The sequence below is a fragment of the Aspergillus tanneri genome (assembly GCF_003426965.1).
Source record: "Aspergillus tanneri strain NIH1004 chromosome Unknown AapTan_8_pilon_pilon_pilon, whole genome shotgun sequence".
Taxonomy (NCBI): domain Eukaryota; kingdom Fungi; phylum Ascomycota; class Eurotiomycetes; order Eurotiales; family Aspergillaceae; genus Aspergillus; species Aspergillus tanneri.
The window spans coordinates 190817-207196 of NW_022984635.1; the positions used below are offsets into that span (position 1 = coordinate 190817).

At 45.0% G+C, this 16380-nt stretch overlaps 3 protein-coding genes across 3 annotated transcripts; 1 reads left to right on the top strand and 2 right to left on the bottom strand.

The window, feature by feature from the left end:
- Positions 1–7756: 7756 nt before the first annotated feature.
- On the top strand, positions 7757–8212 carry ATNIH1004_010699 (uncharacterized protein; the record flags this gene model as incomplete). The annotated part of the gene is made up of 1 exon (XM_033575267.1): positions 7757–8212. One exon carries the CDS (start codon positions 7757–7759, stop codon positions 8210–8212), a length of 456 nt encoding a protein of 151 aa, XP_033421122.1.
- Positions 8213–10556: 2344 nt separating this feature from the next.
- Positions 10557–13334, bottom strand: ATNIH1004_010700 (Zn(II)2Cys6 transcription factor domain-containing protein; the record flags this gene model as incomplete). The annotated part of the gene is made up of 6 exons (XM_033575268.1): positions 10557–10562; positions 10618–11217; positions 11277–11602; positions 11666–11762; positions 11826–12996; positions 13078–13334. The coding sequence occupies 6 exons, from the start codon at positions 13332–13334 to the stop codon at positions 10557–10559; spliced, it is 2457 nt and encodes an 818-aa protein (XP_033421123.1).
- Positions 13335–15115: 1781 nt separating this feature from the next.
- Positions 15116–15994, bottom strand: ATNIH1004_010701 (YoaK family protein; the record flags this gene model as incomplete). The annotated part of the gene is made up of 2 exons (XM_033575269.1): positions 15116–15723; positions 15808–15994. 2 exons carry the CDS (start codon positions 15992–15994, stop codon positions 15116–15118), a joined length of 795 nt encoding a protein of 264 aa, XP_033421124.1.
- Positions 15995–16380: the final 386 nt, after the last annotated feature.

Genomic DNA, 16380 nt, shown 5'->3' on the forward strand with positions numbered 1-16380 from the left:
TTCTCATGTCTAGGGGTGTTGGAGCTCCTATTGTGAAGCGTTATATTACAGTCGTCCGGACGCGCACTACAGCATGTCGGGTTAGCTGTGTATCTATATATACAGCATTATTCGTTACATATAGTTATCTTAATAATAACAACCACCCTACAGTCGCTACAACATCTAGAACACTACAAGTCCCACACGCGCAAAAGAAGCTGATTGCACGCAGGTGGCGCACAACCAAAGATATATTTTATATATATGATAATATTAAGTCATTCTGAATATAAGAAAGTGGGGAATATATTTTGATTAATACCTCATAGAAATCTCTGGAAGTAGAGTACTCCGTACCGTTCATGTGGGAATAGAGCTAACCCCCAATTTGGGGGGAAGCTGATCACCAAGTGCCAGATAACAAAGAGGGGGCCGAATGTAACGTTGCCTGAACATTCATTTTCTGATCCCTGTTAAACTCTATCTTCGATCCCCCATGGAACACCATCTATCTTAATTCAAATAACTAATATAAAGAACTAATGGCGTAACCACTAGAACTGTACTTTTTCATTTTATATAGGTTAGCGGTATTGGTTTAGGTTGACCGATTAAAGAACCCACCAATACTACTTCTCATTGACACCCCACAGCAACCAGATACAGTCTAAGACAAATGCAACCACGCTGAAAATTAACGAACGGAGTCGAGGAAGTTTTCTTCACTAACAATAATCGTGTTGTCGAGCAGCTCACTGGATACGAATTGTAAAATGGTATTAAATGATGACTTTAAGCCCATCAAGCTCGTCTTTTATTAAATTGATGATTATGATGATCATTCTTCTGATTATGTCTCTTTTATTACATGATGCCACGGCTTCTAAGCTAGGTAGCTTCGATTCCGTGATGACGACAAAGTACTATGTACATGGTCCGCATCCTAGTGCCATGATGTTGAAGCTGCGATACCAAGGAGATTATTCAACCATTAACTAGGCCCAAATTTGTACACGCGGTATCTGAGTGAGCAAGCGATTTCTTGTAACTATCTGTGAACTGAATATTGTTAACCAACTAGAACGAACTTACATTCTAAATAAATTGCAATCGCAACACTAGCGGCCACGCCCTTCGATCCTTTATACTAGGTATCTAGAGTTATCGGCTTCGCAGTCGCTATCATCTAAGTTTCTAACTGCGCACCATTGAACTCGCTGTACTACTGGCCTCGAAGAAACAAAGTTCGAGACGCACTGAGTTATTTTCTCAGCCAACGGGCCCAGCAGAGTAGGAACACGTACTTAGACCTTGAGTCAATCCGACGGGGCACTACGGGATTCGGTATAGGTGACTGAATGGTTACTCTACTCGGGACCGGGCCTGCGCTGTCGATTACTAAGGCATTTAATATTAAAGCAAACTTTCAAGTCGGCCTAGTCTGTTGTGGAGACGGCCAAGACTTTTATTGCTAAGCATATGCAGACACTACCAAGCATTTTGGTGTTTGTAACCCACCTCGAGGCAAGCCCAATCGTTCGATAGGGCAGAGCGTTCTAGAAAGATGGGAATCCCAGAACTTTATTGTAGTGGCTCGCCCTGTCTCCGAGCAGTTTCCATGGACCAGGGGTCGAACGAACGCCTGTAGTGTTTCTGGTTGCATTAAGGTTACATTGCCCCCTCCTTTTTAAGCATGTCCACCACTCGAAGATTAGTGATCAGGACAGCTCATTGGAGCATTATGTCATTGCCAAGTCCTGTTTGTCCGTTAGAAACAGACTGATAACTGTATCTCCGGAATTTGGCAGCCTGCAGCAGAGGTTCCTCTTACAACCATTTTTGTAACGGTTGACTTCCACGTCGCTCTCGGCTACTGCTCATAGCCACAGAGTATTCCTAGCGCTGCTGACATCCTTGTACAAACAGTCTGAGGTTCAGGCCAACGACATGCCTAACTCTTACTGCACAGTATTTATATATACTTAGATATTACCTCGTGACCCCTAACTGCATTGCATTACTGAGGTCAATGGGAAGGTCAGCACCGTAAAATAGGACCTTAAATTTGCTGTAAACTCAGGTATATAGTTCTAATTTTAATCTCCATTTTGCGGTCCTAAATAAGTTTCCGTAATAAACGCATTGTTTACAGAAGTATAGCACGTAAAAGTGGTATTGTAACACACATTGAGCAAGCAACAACTACCTTCCTATTATAGACTGTCTATCTTTCAGATCTTGGTGGGTAAGTCCTTTAGATTCGAGGGTCCGCAGGTTGTGCCTACCGTGGAAACTTTATTACGTTATACTTATTGCAGTTTTATGCATAACTAATTTAGGCTGACCGTTGGAGGGATTCGGGATCCCGGAAGGGTTCAAGCCCCGACCCATAATTTCAGTGGGAATTAAATTTTAAACTTTCGGGCGGAACTGTAGAAGCCGTACGTATAGAGGCTGTACGCGGAAGGGCCGGTTAACTAGTGAAAATAATTATCAGTGGCGGTTCCGACCACCCACCGCCTTCCGCCGGTGGGTGGTCGGCAGCGTAAAGGAATTTTCACCGTAAAGGAAGAAAATGAAGCAATTCGCATTATTATCACTAAACACCTGTAGAATCAATAAAATAAAGTTGATCGCCCGATTCCTCTGCCAAAACTGTATTTGAATCTGCAGTTTTATTTTCTATATAGGGCGCTGGTGGGGGGTGACCGTACGCCTTCAAATACGCCTTATTCGCCGCTTTCCTATTCTTTTTATTATCTTTGGCCTTCCTGTCCGTGATAGACCGATTCGCATCCTTTACGCGTAGTATGCCACTATCCCCGAGGCGTTGAACCTCTCGCTTAGTCTTTTTGCGCTTTCGAGGTGCTTGCGCGGCCTCAATTCGCTTAAGAGTTAAATTTATAACGGCAAGCTGTTCGGATTGAAGTTTTTGCTGATAAAATAAGCACCCGAGATAGCGCTCAACACAAGGATTAATTGGTGTATCGCTATTTAAGAGTTTAAATAGCTTCTTCTAATTCTTTTCGACTTGCTGAGCGCTTTTTAGAGGCGTATTTTCAACGCTTAAAGATAATAGGTTCGGAGGAGGCGTATTCTCGCTATACGCGCGAAGATCGGGTGCAGAGATTTCTAGTAGCGGTGGTAAAGCATTTTAAATAGCTTTAATAATTAAAGATCCATCTGTAGGGAAGATACCGCGTTTTTTAAAGAAGTTGCGAATAAGGCGTGGATTAAAGGTCTTCTTATGTATAGCAATAATATCGCGTAGAAAATCTGCTTTATCTCCCGGAACTCCACACCACTGCGCGATGAGGTTATTCGCACTGCGAAAATGCGTTTTATATGTAAGAAAGGGCTTTTTATCAAGTGGTTGGCAGAGATAAGTTGTATAAGGCCGGAAGTAAAAGGGGAGGATCTTATAGGTCTCGCAGAGTTGAAGAAATTTAACTGTTTTATAAGCTGTATAGCTGTTAAAAATAAGTACGCGTTTTTTTCCTTTTTTTGTACGATCTTTGGTCTCCTCGTGAAATTTTTAAAGCTATTTAAGTGTGATTTTATCGTTTATATAGCCTTTATCAGTGACTGTAGTATAGTAATTGGGAATTGCTTTATTATACCAGGCCTCCATAAATTTCTTTCCTTTAAAGATAAAAAGCGGAGTTATAATCCAGCCATCTGCAGCAATACACTTAAGCGCAGTAATATTCTCTGCATGCTCGGCTTTAGGAAGATTAGAAACTCTCCCCTTTATACCGAGCACTTTTTAAGGCTTTCCACTGCCTGGTTGAAAGCCGCATTTATTAAAATTATACACGAGGCGAGCGGGGACATCTTTAAGCAAGTTGGCAAGCTAATTATACCAGAACTAAAGCTGTCCGACATCCTCTGCATCCAAGCGCTTCTTCTCCTTCGTCCTTTGAATCACAGGACCCAATTTAAGGTTAGGAGGAAGCCTTTTAGCGAAGTGATACGCCCACGATCGGCTAACACTCTGCGTAGGATCAACGCGCTGTATAGTAAGGTTCGCCCATTTTAAAAGCAATGAGATAGTTACGGGGAGGTGGATATCACGCATTTTAGCAATCCACTGCCTTAAAGCAGCCTCTTAATACTGATTCAGCGCTTTATTTGGTGCATTTCGAGCCGTACGAGGCTTTCTTCGATCATGGATGCGGCCATGGAGTGTGCGATAAGGAACCCCGAATTCTCGCGCGATCTTTGCAATATTAGGTTTTTTTTTGAGATGGACAGCTTTAACGGCTTTATTTACGCGTATATCTAAAATTTCGGACGATTTAGGCATCTTTTTTGGTCTGTATAGCTTCAAAAATGTAGGAAATTGATTATCTTCCTTTACGGTGAAAATTCCTTTACGCTGCCGACCACCCACCGGCGGAAGGCGGTGGGTGGTCGGAACCGCCACTGATAGCCGTCACTTTTAAGTTTGTTCTAGACTGCCCACGTAAACCTAGAACATCTCAAGGGCTGTTAGCGAACTATAGACGTGAACCAGGTGACGCTTAAAATTTAAATTTTTCGGAAATTTTGGCATACTGCTTAAACAAGTTTATTTTTTTATTTTTTTTTACCTATCTGGGGATGTCGCAAGTCATACAACATGCCCCCAGCTCGGCGGCGCGTCACGTGGTCAGACCACGTCCCCACAGATGTTGATCCACGGCTCCGCCTGTGGATCCAATTTCCATGCTTCGCATTCTAGTCAATGGTAACACCATTGTTGGATGAGCGGCCCAACACGTTAGAAGGGATGCTTGCGCACGATGTACGAAGTTTGACATCAAACAGTATGACTAGACCACTCGAAACTTAGCCAAGAAGGCTTTTAGTGTTGCATCAAGTGTCCACGTTAGGAAGTACATGGTCTTTGTTCCGCACTTCATAGAACTCGGATCTGCACGAGTGGTTCTTGGCGGTCGCCGAACCTCGCCCATACCTCGAACGTTTGACCTAGTCAACCTTCAATCTTCAACTTCATACTGATCAATGGAATACCGTACGTTCTTCTTCTAAGTTAACTGCTTTTACAGTCTTGAAACTCTTGCCAAAAAGTACATCGAGAAATTCGACAAATAGGTACTACCCACTTTCCACATATCGCTGGCAAAACAAAGAAGTATTATCGAACCTTTCTGGTGAAGGACTCTGGAGTGACCGCGACTCTCTATAGAAAAAGACAGGACAAAAACAATGTGGTGATTCCATGGAGCATTGAATTGACAGTTACCAGAGCTGAGAGAAAAGGCAGGTTGGAAAAAAAAATTCTACAATAATATCAAGATGTCCCCTTGGTGAGAATATATCGGAGCAGTCATAGAAGGAACCTCCACACCAACAAATGTTGGTAGCTTGAGAAGTACGATGACACCGGGTGCACATCCAAGGCCCAAGAGTTGCAGCCAGCGTAGATTTGATAAAGTACGTATTGCAGTGTGAGGAATGCCCTGCACAAGCCGGCCAACCGATGCCCCATCATAATAAAGTTCCCCGAAACAATGATGATTACAAACCTCTGATTTACGATGCTCGACCATCCTAGTTAAGACGAAGTATATCGAAGACTCCACTACGGTCAAAGGCCACGTAATGGTCTTGAAGCTGCCTTTCTTTCCTTTCTTCTTTCGACGATTCCTTTTGTATCTACCCTAGATATTAGGGTTACAGAGATTCAGAACTTGACACCATAAAAATAAGTTTAGATAACCAACATCAGAAACACAAACTGGAGATTGTTGATAAATACCATGGATATCAAGTTATCCATTATTGTTATCACTAAAATTTGACTCTAAGCATTAAATACAGTATCAGTTCATATTCTGACTTACACAGGGAAAAAAAGAGATAAGAAGGATATAGTATATTCAATGTATTAAATTGCTGTGAAGTGAGAATTGCATTTAGTATACAAAACCTAAGCAGATATTGTCTTCCCGTATCCTAGAAGAAAATTGGAGTGCAGAGTATTTGGTAAGTTATTTAAGGCACAACATAGCAAGCTTCGTGACCTTATTCCCGGCACTTTAATAAAGATTTTTCACTCAATAAACTAGCAACTGACCCCATATTTTAGAGAGAGAGGGACGTGTCGTAGTGTTCCACCTTAGGCCTGCAAGTGGGGCGGAGTGAATCCACATGCGATTCGGACATAGTAAATCCATAGGTGATGTGAATTTCCGAGGTATCTTAAGGCAGATTATTTTGTAGGACAGGTGGGCAATCCGTGCTGCTGCCTCTTAGGTTGCGAAAGCTGGTTTTATCTCGTTGCAAATGCATCCGAATCGACTGCTTGCAAATTTGATCCAAACTCTGCTTGAAGTCATCGAGGATCACAGTGTCGCATAGACATTTAAAAATAAAAGAAAGCTAGCTCAGCAATCACTATTAGCAACATTTCCGGTAGATCGGGCTCTTCCCTATTGCAAAGTCTTACCTTCCAAAACGGTTCGATGCCAACCAGGAGTGTCGTATGAAATGCGCCTGCATTGGCACAAGTGTCTATAATAACAAAGACTAAGGAAAGGCACATAGAGAGCAGCATGATGCCAAACCGTGGACTGATTCGTATAAGATCTAGTAGACTTAGTGCGTAGTGCTGTTTGATTGTATAGCATAGCATACAAGTGGTAAAAAGCCACCATGGATCCCTTGGTGAACAGTCAGCCTAGTCTTATAAAATAATACCAGACATGCTAGCTAAAGGATATTTACCGAAAAAGCGGTTCTAAAGGCCGTGTTTTTAGAAATAAGAGATCATGCTTGTTAAAGAAAACAAAATTTGCGTAGATTTCCAGCACCCAGTAAGGTTGTGCCAGCAGTAATGTTACAAGGTAGACCCAAATGCCCCACCTTGGCAAGAAGGGCTTAATCTTGAACCAAGCAATTACATTATGTAAAGTGTATGACAAGTTCAACCCGATAGCGGTGACGGACAGGTACCAGCCGTATAATGGCCCATGGAGAAAGATAAATGTTCCGTGGCAAATAGCCAGGACTAGCTGCAGCCATTGTGAGAAGCTAAATATCCAACAGGGATAAAGGTAATGGAACGGTACTCACTTCGACAATAACTAATTTATGAAGGATCTTTCCTTTAGCCATGTTTGCTGCAGTAACAGATAGCATTACAACCAATGAGCCCATCATTAAACCCTGCCCCCATGCTTCTAGAACAAGTCCGCCTGGGTCTTTAGGCCTCCCAGGGGACATCGTGGATGATACTGATCTGGTTGCCTGGAAGAAGGGCGACATAAGTGTGTCTAGTTGAAGCAGCGAGGATTACAGTTCAAAGGATAAAATTTTTCAGGACAAGAGATGGCTGTATGTTTACCAAGCAAAGGACTTTAGATTTAAAGCATTCCTGATACTTATTCATCCGGCCTTCTTCCGAGCTGCTCCAGATGCTATGGAACGTAACGGATCCAACTGATCCACAGCAGGGCGGTCCTTGATCTTGTATATTCTATTTATTTAGGCCGACCATTGGGAGGGATTCGGGATCCCGGATATGTTCAGGTCCGGCCCCACAATCCCCACGGGAATTACATTTAGATTCCCACCCCGTGCCAAGATTTTCGGGAAGGGATAATCCCATTCCCTCTAACCTAAAAAATCACGCCTTGTTTCCAGTCCCATTCCCCATAACCGTGCCTTCGCACCCCACACCGTCCTTCAGGGTTGTTGGTGTGCTGCAGCCAGGTGCCGATTTGCAGCCAGATTTTAATCATTTTTTCTCCTATAATACTTGCCCACCATGGATCATTCATATACTGCTATCGAGAAGCGTGTCTCAGAGGCTGTTAAAAGCGTACAGGGTGAAAAGAAACCCAAAATAGCTGAGTTGGCGCGTGTTTTTAATGTACCATACGATGGGCTTCGGCGTAGCTTTCAGGGTGGACCATCACGGTCGGATCTCGGCGTGATTGTTCAGTGGTACAATGTTCTTGAACTCTATATTCAAGATATTAGCCGAGAAATATCTACAACTTTGACGAAATCGGCTTTCAAATTGGACAAGGAAAAGCTCAAAAAATTGTCTCTTCCCGTGGCCAAAAAGCCTCAAGATTTAAATCTCAAGAGACTCGAGAATCACTCACCGCTATCGAGTGTATCGCTGCCGATGGCTGGTCAGTACTGCCGTTCTTCGTCGTTAAAGGACAGTGCCATCTCGAGCGGTGATTTCAACCCACACTTTCAGACGGGACTGTGATTGCAACATCCGAAAACGGCTGGACAACTGACGAAGTAATGCTTGAATAGCTTCAACACTTCCACCGGCACACTCGAGATCGCTGATCAATCGCCCACTCAATTGGCTGAGGACTTTCAGGTCAGCCGGCAGACAATTTACCGAACGCGCGACCGCTTCCTAAAGCTCAATACCACTGATTCGCGCCCTCGAAGTGGAAGACCTCAAAAGCTTAGTTCTCTACTAAGTGCTATATCTATCAGATGGTCCATCGGAGGCCTTCTATTAGCTGGAAGTCCCTTATTGCAAGCACCCCTGGTGGTGTCTCTAAGTCGACTATGCAACATGTATAAAGAAATATAATCTCCGGAAGTGGAAAAGCAGAAAAAGTATTCCTATTACAAGTGAAATTGCATAAATCGGTGTAAATTTACTTGTATGTTGCTTCATTTTACTGGTTGGAATAAAATCCTCTATTCTGACGAAGGTTCGGTCCAACGAAAGCCTAATAATTCAACCCAATTTGTTTTTCGATTCTCAAATGAAGCATACAGGAGTGATCTTGTGGATTTAGTTAACTGTGGAAAAGATATTTTCACAAATGATATGGAGTGCTATCTGGGTTGGTGGGCGATCAAAAATGGCTATTATGGAAGACAATAAATCAGCATCTCGAGGCGGATACTCTACTAATTCTTATAGACAATGTCTTCTTGGAGGTATTCTACCAAACTATGAACCCGGTCAGATATTTCAACAAGATAGTGCAAAAATCCATACATCTTTGCGAACACGGGTTTCGAAACCCATGGCATATGGGTTATGGAATGACCATCACTCTCCCTGATTTAAGCCCTATTGAGCACCTTTGGAACCTTCTAAACAAAAGTTCTAGAACTTATCCATTCCTCTTTCTATCCGAAAGATCTAAGATAGATTGGACCCGTTTTAAAGAAGCAATTCGAGCTGCTTGGGATGCTATACCGCTGGAGGACATAGACCGGTTGATCTACTCTATGCCTCGTAGAATTATAGTTGTGCATTCTGTGCGTGGTTTGCATACAAACTATTGATAATAGGAAGCCATATTTTGCATTAGAACCCTAGGAGCGTTGTGGTTGTTGAGATATTTGAATTTTAAATGTCTTCGTTTTATCGAAATTTTGATGTGTCACCAGACTTGTGACATAGTATGTAGTTTGGTGTCGATTCGGCAGAGGTGATCACGTTTCTTGGATTTGTTCCATTCACATTTCCGTTCTTCAAGGGTCTGCTTCCGGATCGACACGATTTTCCCGAGAGATAAGGCAGCAGAAGAGTTGTTGTCTTTGTTAGGACCGGTCAGCTGTTTGGCTATGTGATCTGCAGTGTCGTTCCCGACCTCGTCACAATGCACCGTATCCATTCGAGACGGAGGCTAACTCCTTGGGCTCTGGCTTCCGATGTTGTACTGCCACAGTTGTTTCCACGACAGAGTGGGCATGATATCTTCATGCCACCCATTCATGGATTTGGCCAATTGGAGCGCTTGGTAGGCCTCCTGGCTCGATCTGGTAGAAGAGTTCCATAATGAATTCTAGAACCTGATTGGTTGGAAATAATCTGGTCACTCTGCATATAAGCTATCGACTTTTCAGATGAGACTAGAATAATTCAATCCCCCCCGGAATTAAATAATTCCAACCAGGCAGCAGGCAGCAGACAGCAGACAGACTCACCAATCCTTTGTGACCGGCGGGATATTCAAGCTTCTGTTGATTAGTTAGCCTGAACGGGAGCTGAAGCAAAGCTTTCACAGGTTATGATCGTCCAGGTGCGCTCTTTCCACGTTTTCTCTCAACAGGAGCTTTAGTGGATATACTGAGGCCTAGTCGGTCCTTGCAAGGACCGTATCACCGGGCGAATATTGTGCAACGACCCTCAGGGGGAATGTTGTGAATCAGGGCTCAACCTCTTACAAGAGCTTAATACACGAAATAAATTCTAGATCTGGTTGATTGGAAAACAATAAATTTGGTGTCTAACCTGTATATAAATCCTCAATTTTCAGATGAGAATACAACAATTCGATTTTTCCCTGAGTAACAACAGCCAGTAGCATGCACAGTATAAGAAGTTAGTGCGTGTCATGATTAGCAAATTATATAATACCCTTGCATGCATTTTTAATTGCAGATTCGTATACAAGAGCTGAGAAAACACCAGTAAAATCAGACTCTAAGTATATGAGACAATGGCATGCAGATACAGAAACAACATCTACAAACTTCTAGTGGATATCAGTGCGACCATGTATATATAACTCCAACCAATGGCTCAAATGTAAAGAGAAGGGAGAGGCGCATGAATGCTGAAAAAAGGTATTTTAAATCTTCATTCCAATCCAATCAATCAATCCACCACTTTTTTTTTTTACCCCCTCTCACACGTATAAGTTCCCATGACGCGGGTCGGGTCAACAGCCTGTTCAATAAGCTCTTGGCCCGTCTCCATCCATTTTTGGAATCCTTCGTCACTGGGATCCACAGGAAAGTCGTCCCAGATGGCAGTTTTGGAGTCAGGGTAAGTGGACACACACCCTTAGGAGCTTCTGAGGTGGACCAAGAAGGAAGTTTCGCAAGCACGCAGGTGTAGTAAACGTAAAGAATCCTGCACAGCAGGTCAACGCGATCTACATAATGTTGCTTGCCCGGATCTGGCTCGCGGCCACCATCGCCGAGGCGTTTCCACCAGGAAACTCGCCAGCGAAGAGACAGAACGATATGGCCAAGCTCGCTCAAGAAGCGAAGGTGCATTTCTTGAGATATCTGCTTCCATTTGATGCTGTAAAGGTCTTGCTCCAGCTTGCGGAACCCTTCTACTTCCAGCATCCGGCAAACAATTCGAGAAAGCTGTGCAGCAAGAAGAATCTCACGCTGATCACCCAGATTACAGATATCCATGGGTCTTCCTTCAACCCCTTCTTTAATAGAAACAAAACTGTAGCTCGCACGGCTGGGCATGTTATTCCATTGTGAGAGGAGAGACTGCGGACCAAAGTATTAGCACTTCCGTACTTCTGGGACAAACTGTATCTTGGACTAACATAGATATTGCTCATCGGATCACAGTCCTTCACACACGTCGGCCAGTTCTTAGACTTATCCTTCGACTCCACAATCCGTCGATCAACGAATTCCAGGAAGTTCGACCTAGAGTTGCCGTTGTAGTCACTCAAACTTCGGAGGAATTTATAAGTCTCACCCAAGTCCAGAATGTACAGCGATCCCCACGCTTGGCTGGCACGAATGTTGAATCGTCCTCGTCGCTCGCGGAGGAATGAAAGAAGGTCATCCAGGTCAAATTCAAATGGAATTTCCATCCGCACATGGCCAGATCTGTCCAAAGTGGGGTGATTGATAGCTCGTTGAGCTGGGCCGAGTCAGTAATACGACGAAGGGAAAAGGGGACAGTCGTTCATACATATATAATTACATGTTCCATATTCAACAATGTTGGCAAAGCAAGCTCGGACACACGGTTGTTCGTGGATCGTCGGACGACAAGCGTCACATGGAGAGTTACCATCACACTGGTTTACCACATGATCAGTATCTATCTGAATCAAAGCTTGTCGACAGTGGGGTACACAAACCTTTCGCTTTCTTAGTCGGCATTGGACACAGGTGTCTTTTTTCCTTCTCCGCAAACCTGCATTCGTCCGGCCCACCATAGTCAAAGGTCCCGTACGGCGCGCGCGGCGTAGTGGGGAGTCAAAATCAGCCGAGGCGATCGATCCATTCTGGCCATTTTCCTGTACAATCTGAAGCAGATTTGGCTGACTGTCTAACGACAGACTCGGGCCACATTGCTTACGCTTCCTGACCGTCGCTACAGACTGGAGCCCAAGAGACTGTGGCCGAGGAGTTAAACGCTGTGCCACATTTGATGGAGCCCTAGACATTGAGGGAGCCGGAGTAAGTAGGTTCTCCGGTGCAGTCTCGCCGACCACAAGCGCCCTTGCACCCCGTAGTCGCGGGATAATTTCCGATGGAGCCGCATCACCATTCTGCGAGACATTCCACGTGCTGTCTTCATCCAATTTTCGCTCAGGGAACGCTGGGATCTCATCGCTGGCGGCAGAGTAAGAGCATTCGTAAATAGCGGAGAAATCGCCAGACCCAAACAAGCTTTCTAAATTGTACTGAGAACCGTCCTCCTCCCCATTATTTTCTCCACAAAAGCTCGGATCGAGCTCGGCCAGCGGCAGTGGTGCAGCAGGCATATTTATAGGCAGTTGGGACTCGAGGCTCTGCAACGAACACGATTCAAGTGAGAGCGTCGGCTCATGAATACTACACAAAGCGTTTAGTCCCTTATTTAGCTGTCGAGACCCCGTCGACACTGCAATTGGTATCTCGTTAGGCACCTGGTTAGGCTTCTGGTCGGCCGATAGGCTCGTAGAGGGCTCGTCCCATGTTTCTGTCGATGGGAATTGGAACGCTTGGCTTGAATTCTGGAACGACAAAAACTGGCCAGGCGGACTATATGAGAGTCCCGTATCCTGTGGTAAATTCCCGACATCTTTAACGATTACCGTATTCCCCGCAGTGGTGAAGCCTTTTGTGTAACGGTAGAGGAGAGGAGCTTCCAGGGAAACTCCAGCAGCCATATTATTGAACAGTTGGTAGTGGGGACATGATTTATCTAGGTGGAAGCTGTCGTCGGCAGAAAGCAAACTTCTCGAGTTGACTGTAGCACCAATAGTGCCTTTAATTGTAGCATCTACCTTGAACTTCTTGGAGGGCGTAGTCGAATGTGTTCTTCTGGAAGAAACTTCAGTTCACCTCCTGCCACGTGCTTTATTATCACGGAGGGTTAGGGGGGGAAATTCAAAGGGTGTGCACCTGCTGTCGCCTCTCTGATAGCTGCATGACGGGCCTATGAATAAGGCATCAGGCTGCCCGTTTAGCAAGGGCCCGTTAAGAGCGTTTAAATCCACCGTCTCCTCATAGTTCTGACTTGAATCCGGGCTGGAGCTCCAATCAAGCGGACGCTCACAACCCGCGTGTTTCCAGTAAGAAATAGAGGTAGATTCCGTTTGCCAATTGTCGAGGGTTTGGGGTTCTATGCCCGCAACCCTGCCAGCACTCCCACAGTCCATCCTGGGGATCGAGGGAAGGGGTGTAAACGTCCTCGAGGAGCGAACCCTGTCTTAACCACGACACCGGGCCAAGCGATCTTAAAGATACTCAACGTGTTCTGCCTCGGCGGAGTGAAGATCAGGACGAGACTAGGGGGAGAGGGAGACGTGTTTCCCGAGATTCGTAATCAATATCAAAACTCTCCTTGCTATAACTGAGGCTCCACTGGTACATCAAGGGTATTACAAACATAGTTCGCATAAATCATGTAGTCACATGGGTCTGACAATATTTGCTTGTCTATCCGCAATACATCCAAATCCGCACCATTCATACAACTCACTATCTATGGTATTGTTGCGGACATACGGATCTGGATATGTCGCAGATGTTCCCCCAGGTTATATATTTGTGTGTACAGATATACATCTGGTTTTGGTTTCACCCTCTCCCATGCTGAAACAATACAAACTCGTTCTAATTGAATGTTAATTATGTCAATGTTCATAGTATGATGGGGGAAAATAAAAATAAAATCATTAATCGTGTGCTGTTCAAATTGCAAAGGCTTAGCTAACCGGTAAGCGGGCGAGCCACTGTATTGCAGAAAATCTCTATTACAACTGTATCTAATCCCCTTTATGTAATATAAAGAATATTATAAGATTATAGTCTCAATGCCTGCTTGTGCACTTTTATATCAGTCTGCATTCCAGAGTCTAGGCTGTATTGATAGGTTGTTGTTGAGAGACTAGCACAAGAAGTTCCATTTTGTATGCAATACGGAGGTGGCTCGTTCGCTTTCATGGCTCGCTCGCTTACCAGTAACTGGTTACGTTAGTTTCAAAAAGGATAACTTATAAGGGATTCTGTTATCATTGCCATTGCAGGAAGGTCTTGAGAGATAACTGAGATGGACGGGACCAGCTGGGCTGGTAAGACATGGACATCGCATATTCCCCAGCCAGAAGAAATTTCCCTAACTAAGCATTTCGTTGATTATTTTCAATAAAATATGGGGCGGACTGATCGCCTGGTTGTGGAGCTCCTATTTTGGAGCGTTATATTGCTGTCATGTAATCGTATAGTCGGCCCTTCGCCCCATCGCCCCACACCGCCTCCTGGTATCATGTGATCCACCCCGGCTTGGCGGTGGATTGTGTCAGAACAAAGCTAGTCCATATTGGGACATCATGTGAATATATGTACCCAATTGTTCGATACTCGGCTAGTACTGAATAGGAAAGTAGATACTATTCTTGAAAGGGTGCTTAAATGATGATTTTGATGATTTCTTGATTATACTGAACAATATAAGATCATTCTTGTGATTCCTATGGATCCTTAGGTTGCTTCCTTCGTTCGGTATAGAGGAGCTCGTTTGACCCCTCTTTTATGACATGATTTACGTCACCGTTACCACCATCTTATTTGACACCAATACTCCTCATAGAGGGGTTGTGCAGAACATCTTTCTGAATACAGTCTATTCAGACCTCCTAACCAGTATCCCATATAATCGAACAAGATGTTATAGGGTCTCACCTTACCCCTGAGTCACTTAGTTGAGCACCGCGGGACCGTTGGCACAGCACCCCAAGGTCGAAGATAGGAATGCAAGAGACTCGGTTGAGATACTGTGGTTCCTGGTGTCTCCGCATATGACATCTTATATTCTATAAGCCCTGCAGCTGGCGTGTAGCTGATCTATAACTACCTGCGCTATTCTTCCCCTGAATCTCACAACGTTCACAACAAAAATAACCCTTGGATCTCTCATCTATCTCTCCATTGGACCGCTCTATAACGTCGTCGGCTTTCCCTTCCACAACAGCCATCCCAGTCCAGTCACAAACTTGAATCCTGCCGCTATCCACAGCGCCGACTGCATCTCTCCACGGCTGCGACTCAGCCATCCGCCCATGATCGCACCAACCAGGAGACAAACCACGCCACCGATACGGCGGTTCCGCTTGGGATTCGCCATGGGCGCCTGCGCCAGCTTCGGATCTGACGCCACATCAAAGTACACGCTGGTCAGAACAACGGTTGGAATCTCATTGTATCCCAGCGACCGACTGGAGGTGATGGACCCAGCGGACTGGAACGCCAACAACGCAATGGGAATAAGCTCCAGGAAGAGCCGTCCCCCTGTTAGAGAAATATCCCCCGCCGTGTGCGGGGTCAGATCCGCTTCGATCAACGCCACCGCTGTAATGATCAGAACCGCTTGTACCATAAACGACACGAACAGCGTACCCCGGCGCGTAGCCCCTACGCGCCGCGTGATGTTTGAGAACAAAAATGACCCGACGAAGAAGGCCGCTATCGACATGAGTGACTTTAACCAGCCCCAGGGCTTGTTGCTAGGTTGGTTGGAGGCGCCGAGACCGAGGAAGATCGTGTTTCCTACACAGGGCAGATAGCATCAATATTTGTAAACCAGATAAAGTTTCGAATGGACACAATCATACGGGAGAGGAGAGGACTAACCGGTCTGCATCGCTAGGAAACATGACCAGACATTGTAGGCACTGCTGTCACAGAGACCAGTGACGAGACACAGCAGTAGACAGACCAGGTCGGTATGCTTGGGGTCCACTGATTCCTTCCATAGCTGGGAGAACGAGGATGATTGCGCAGGTTGTGCTTCCACGTCGGAAGAATTATTTTGCGGCATGGAGCAAAGCAATTAGGCGGTCGAAATGGGCACAGAAAGAGGGTTTACTATAAGTAGTCGTCCAAAAAAAAGAATTTGCAGTCGGATTGGCGTCTGACCTCCGACAGAGACCGGGAATGTCTTATATGTAATTGTTTCCACGTCCATGAGTATGGGATTGTCGTAGACAGGAGATGATGTTTGAGAAGCTGGGGCTACGGGCTTCTGTCGGTTTCGCAGGGCAACATACTACATTTCTCGCAGGGAGTGGAGAAGGGGTTTGATCTCATAGTGGGGTGCGGATGGTGCCTGGAGCCACCACGTCCGCCGCTCTTCAACATCGGAGCAGCTTGTCTCCTGCGGTATTACAGTAAAACACGGATATAAGCAACGAAAGCAGTTCAGCC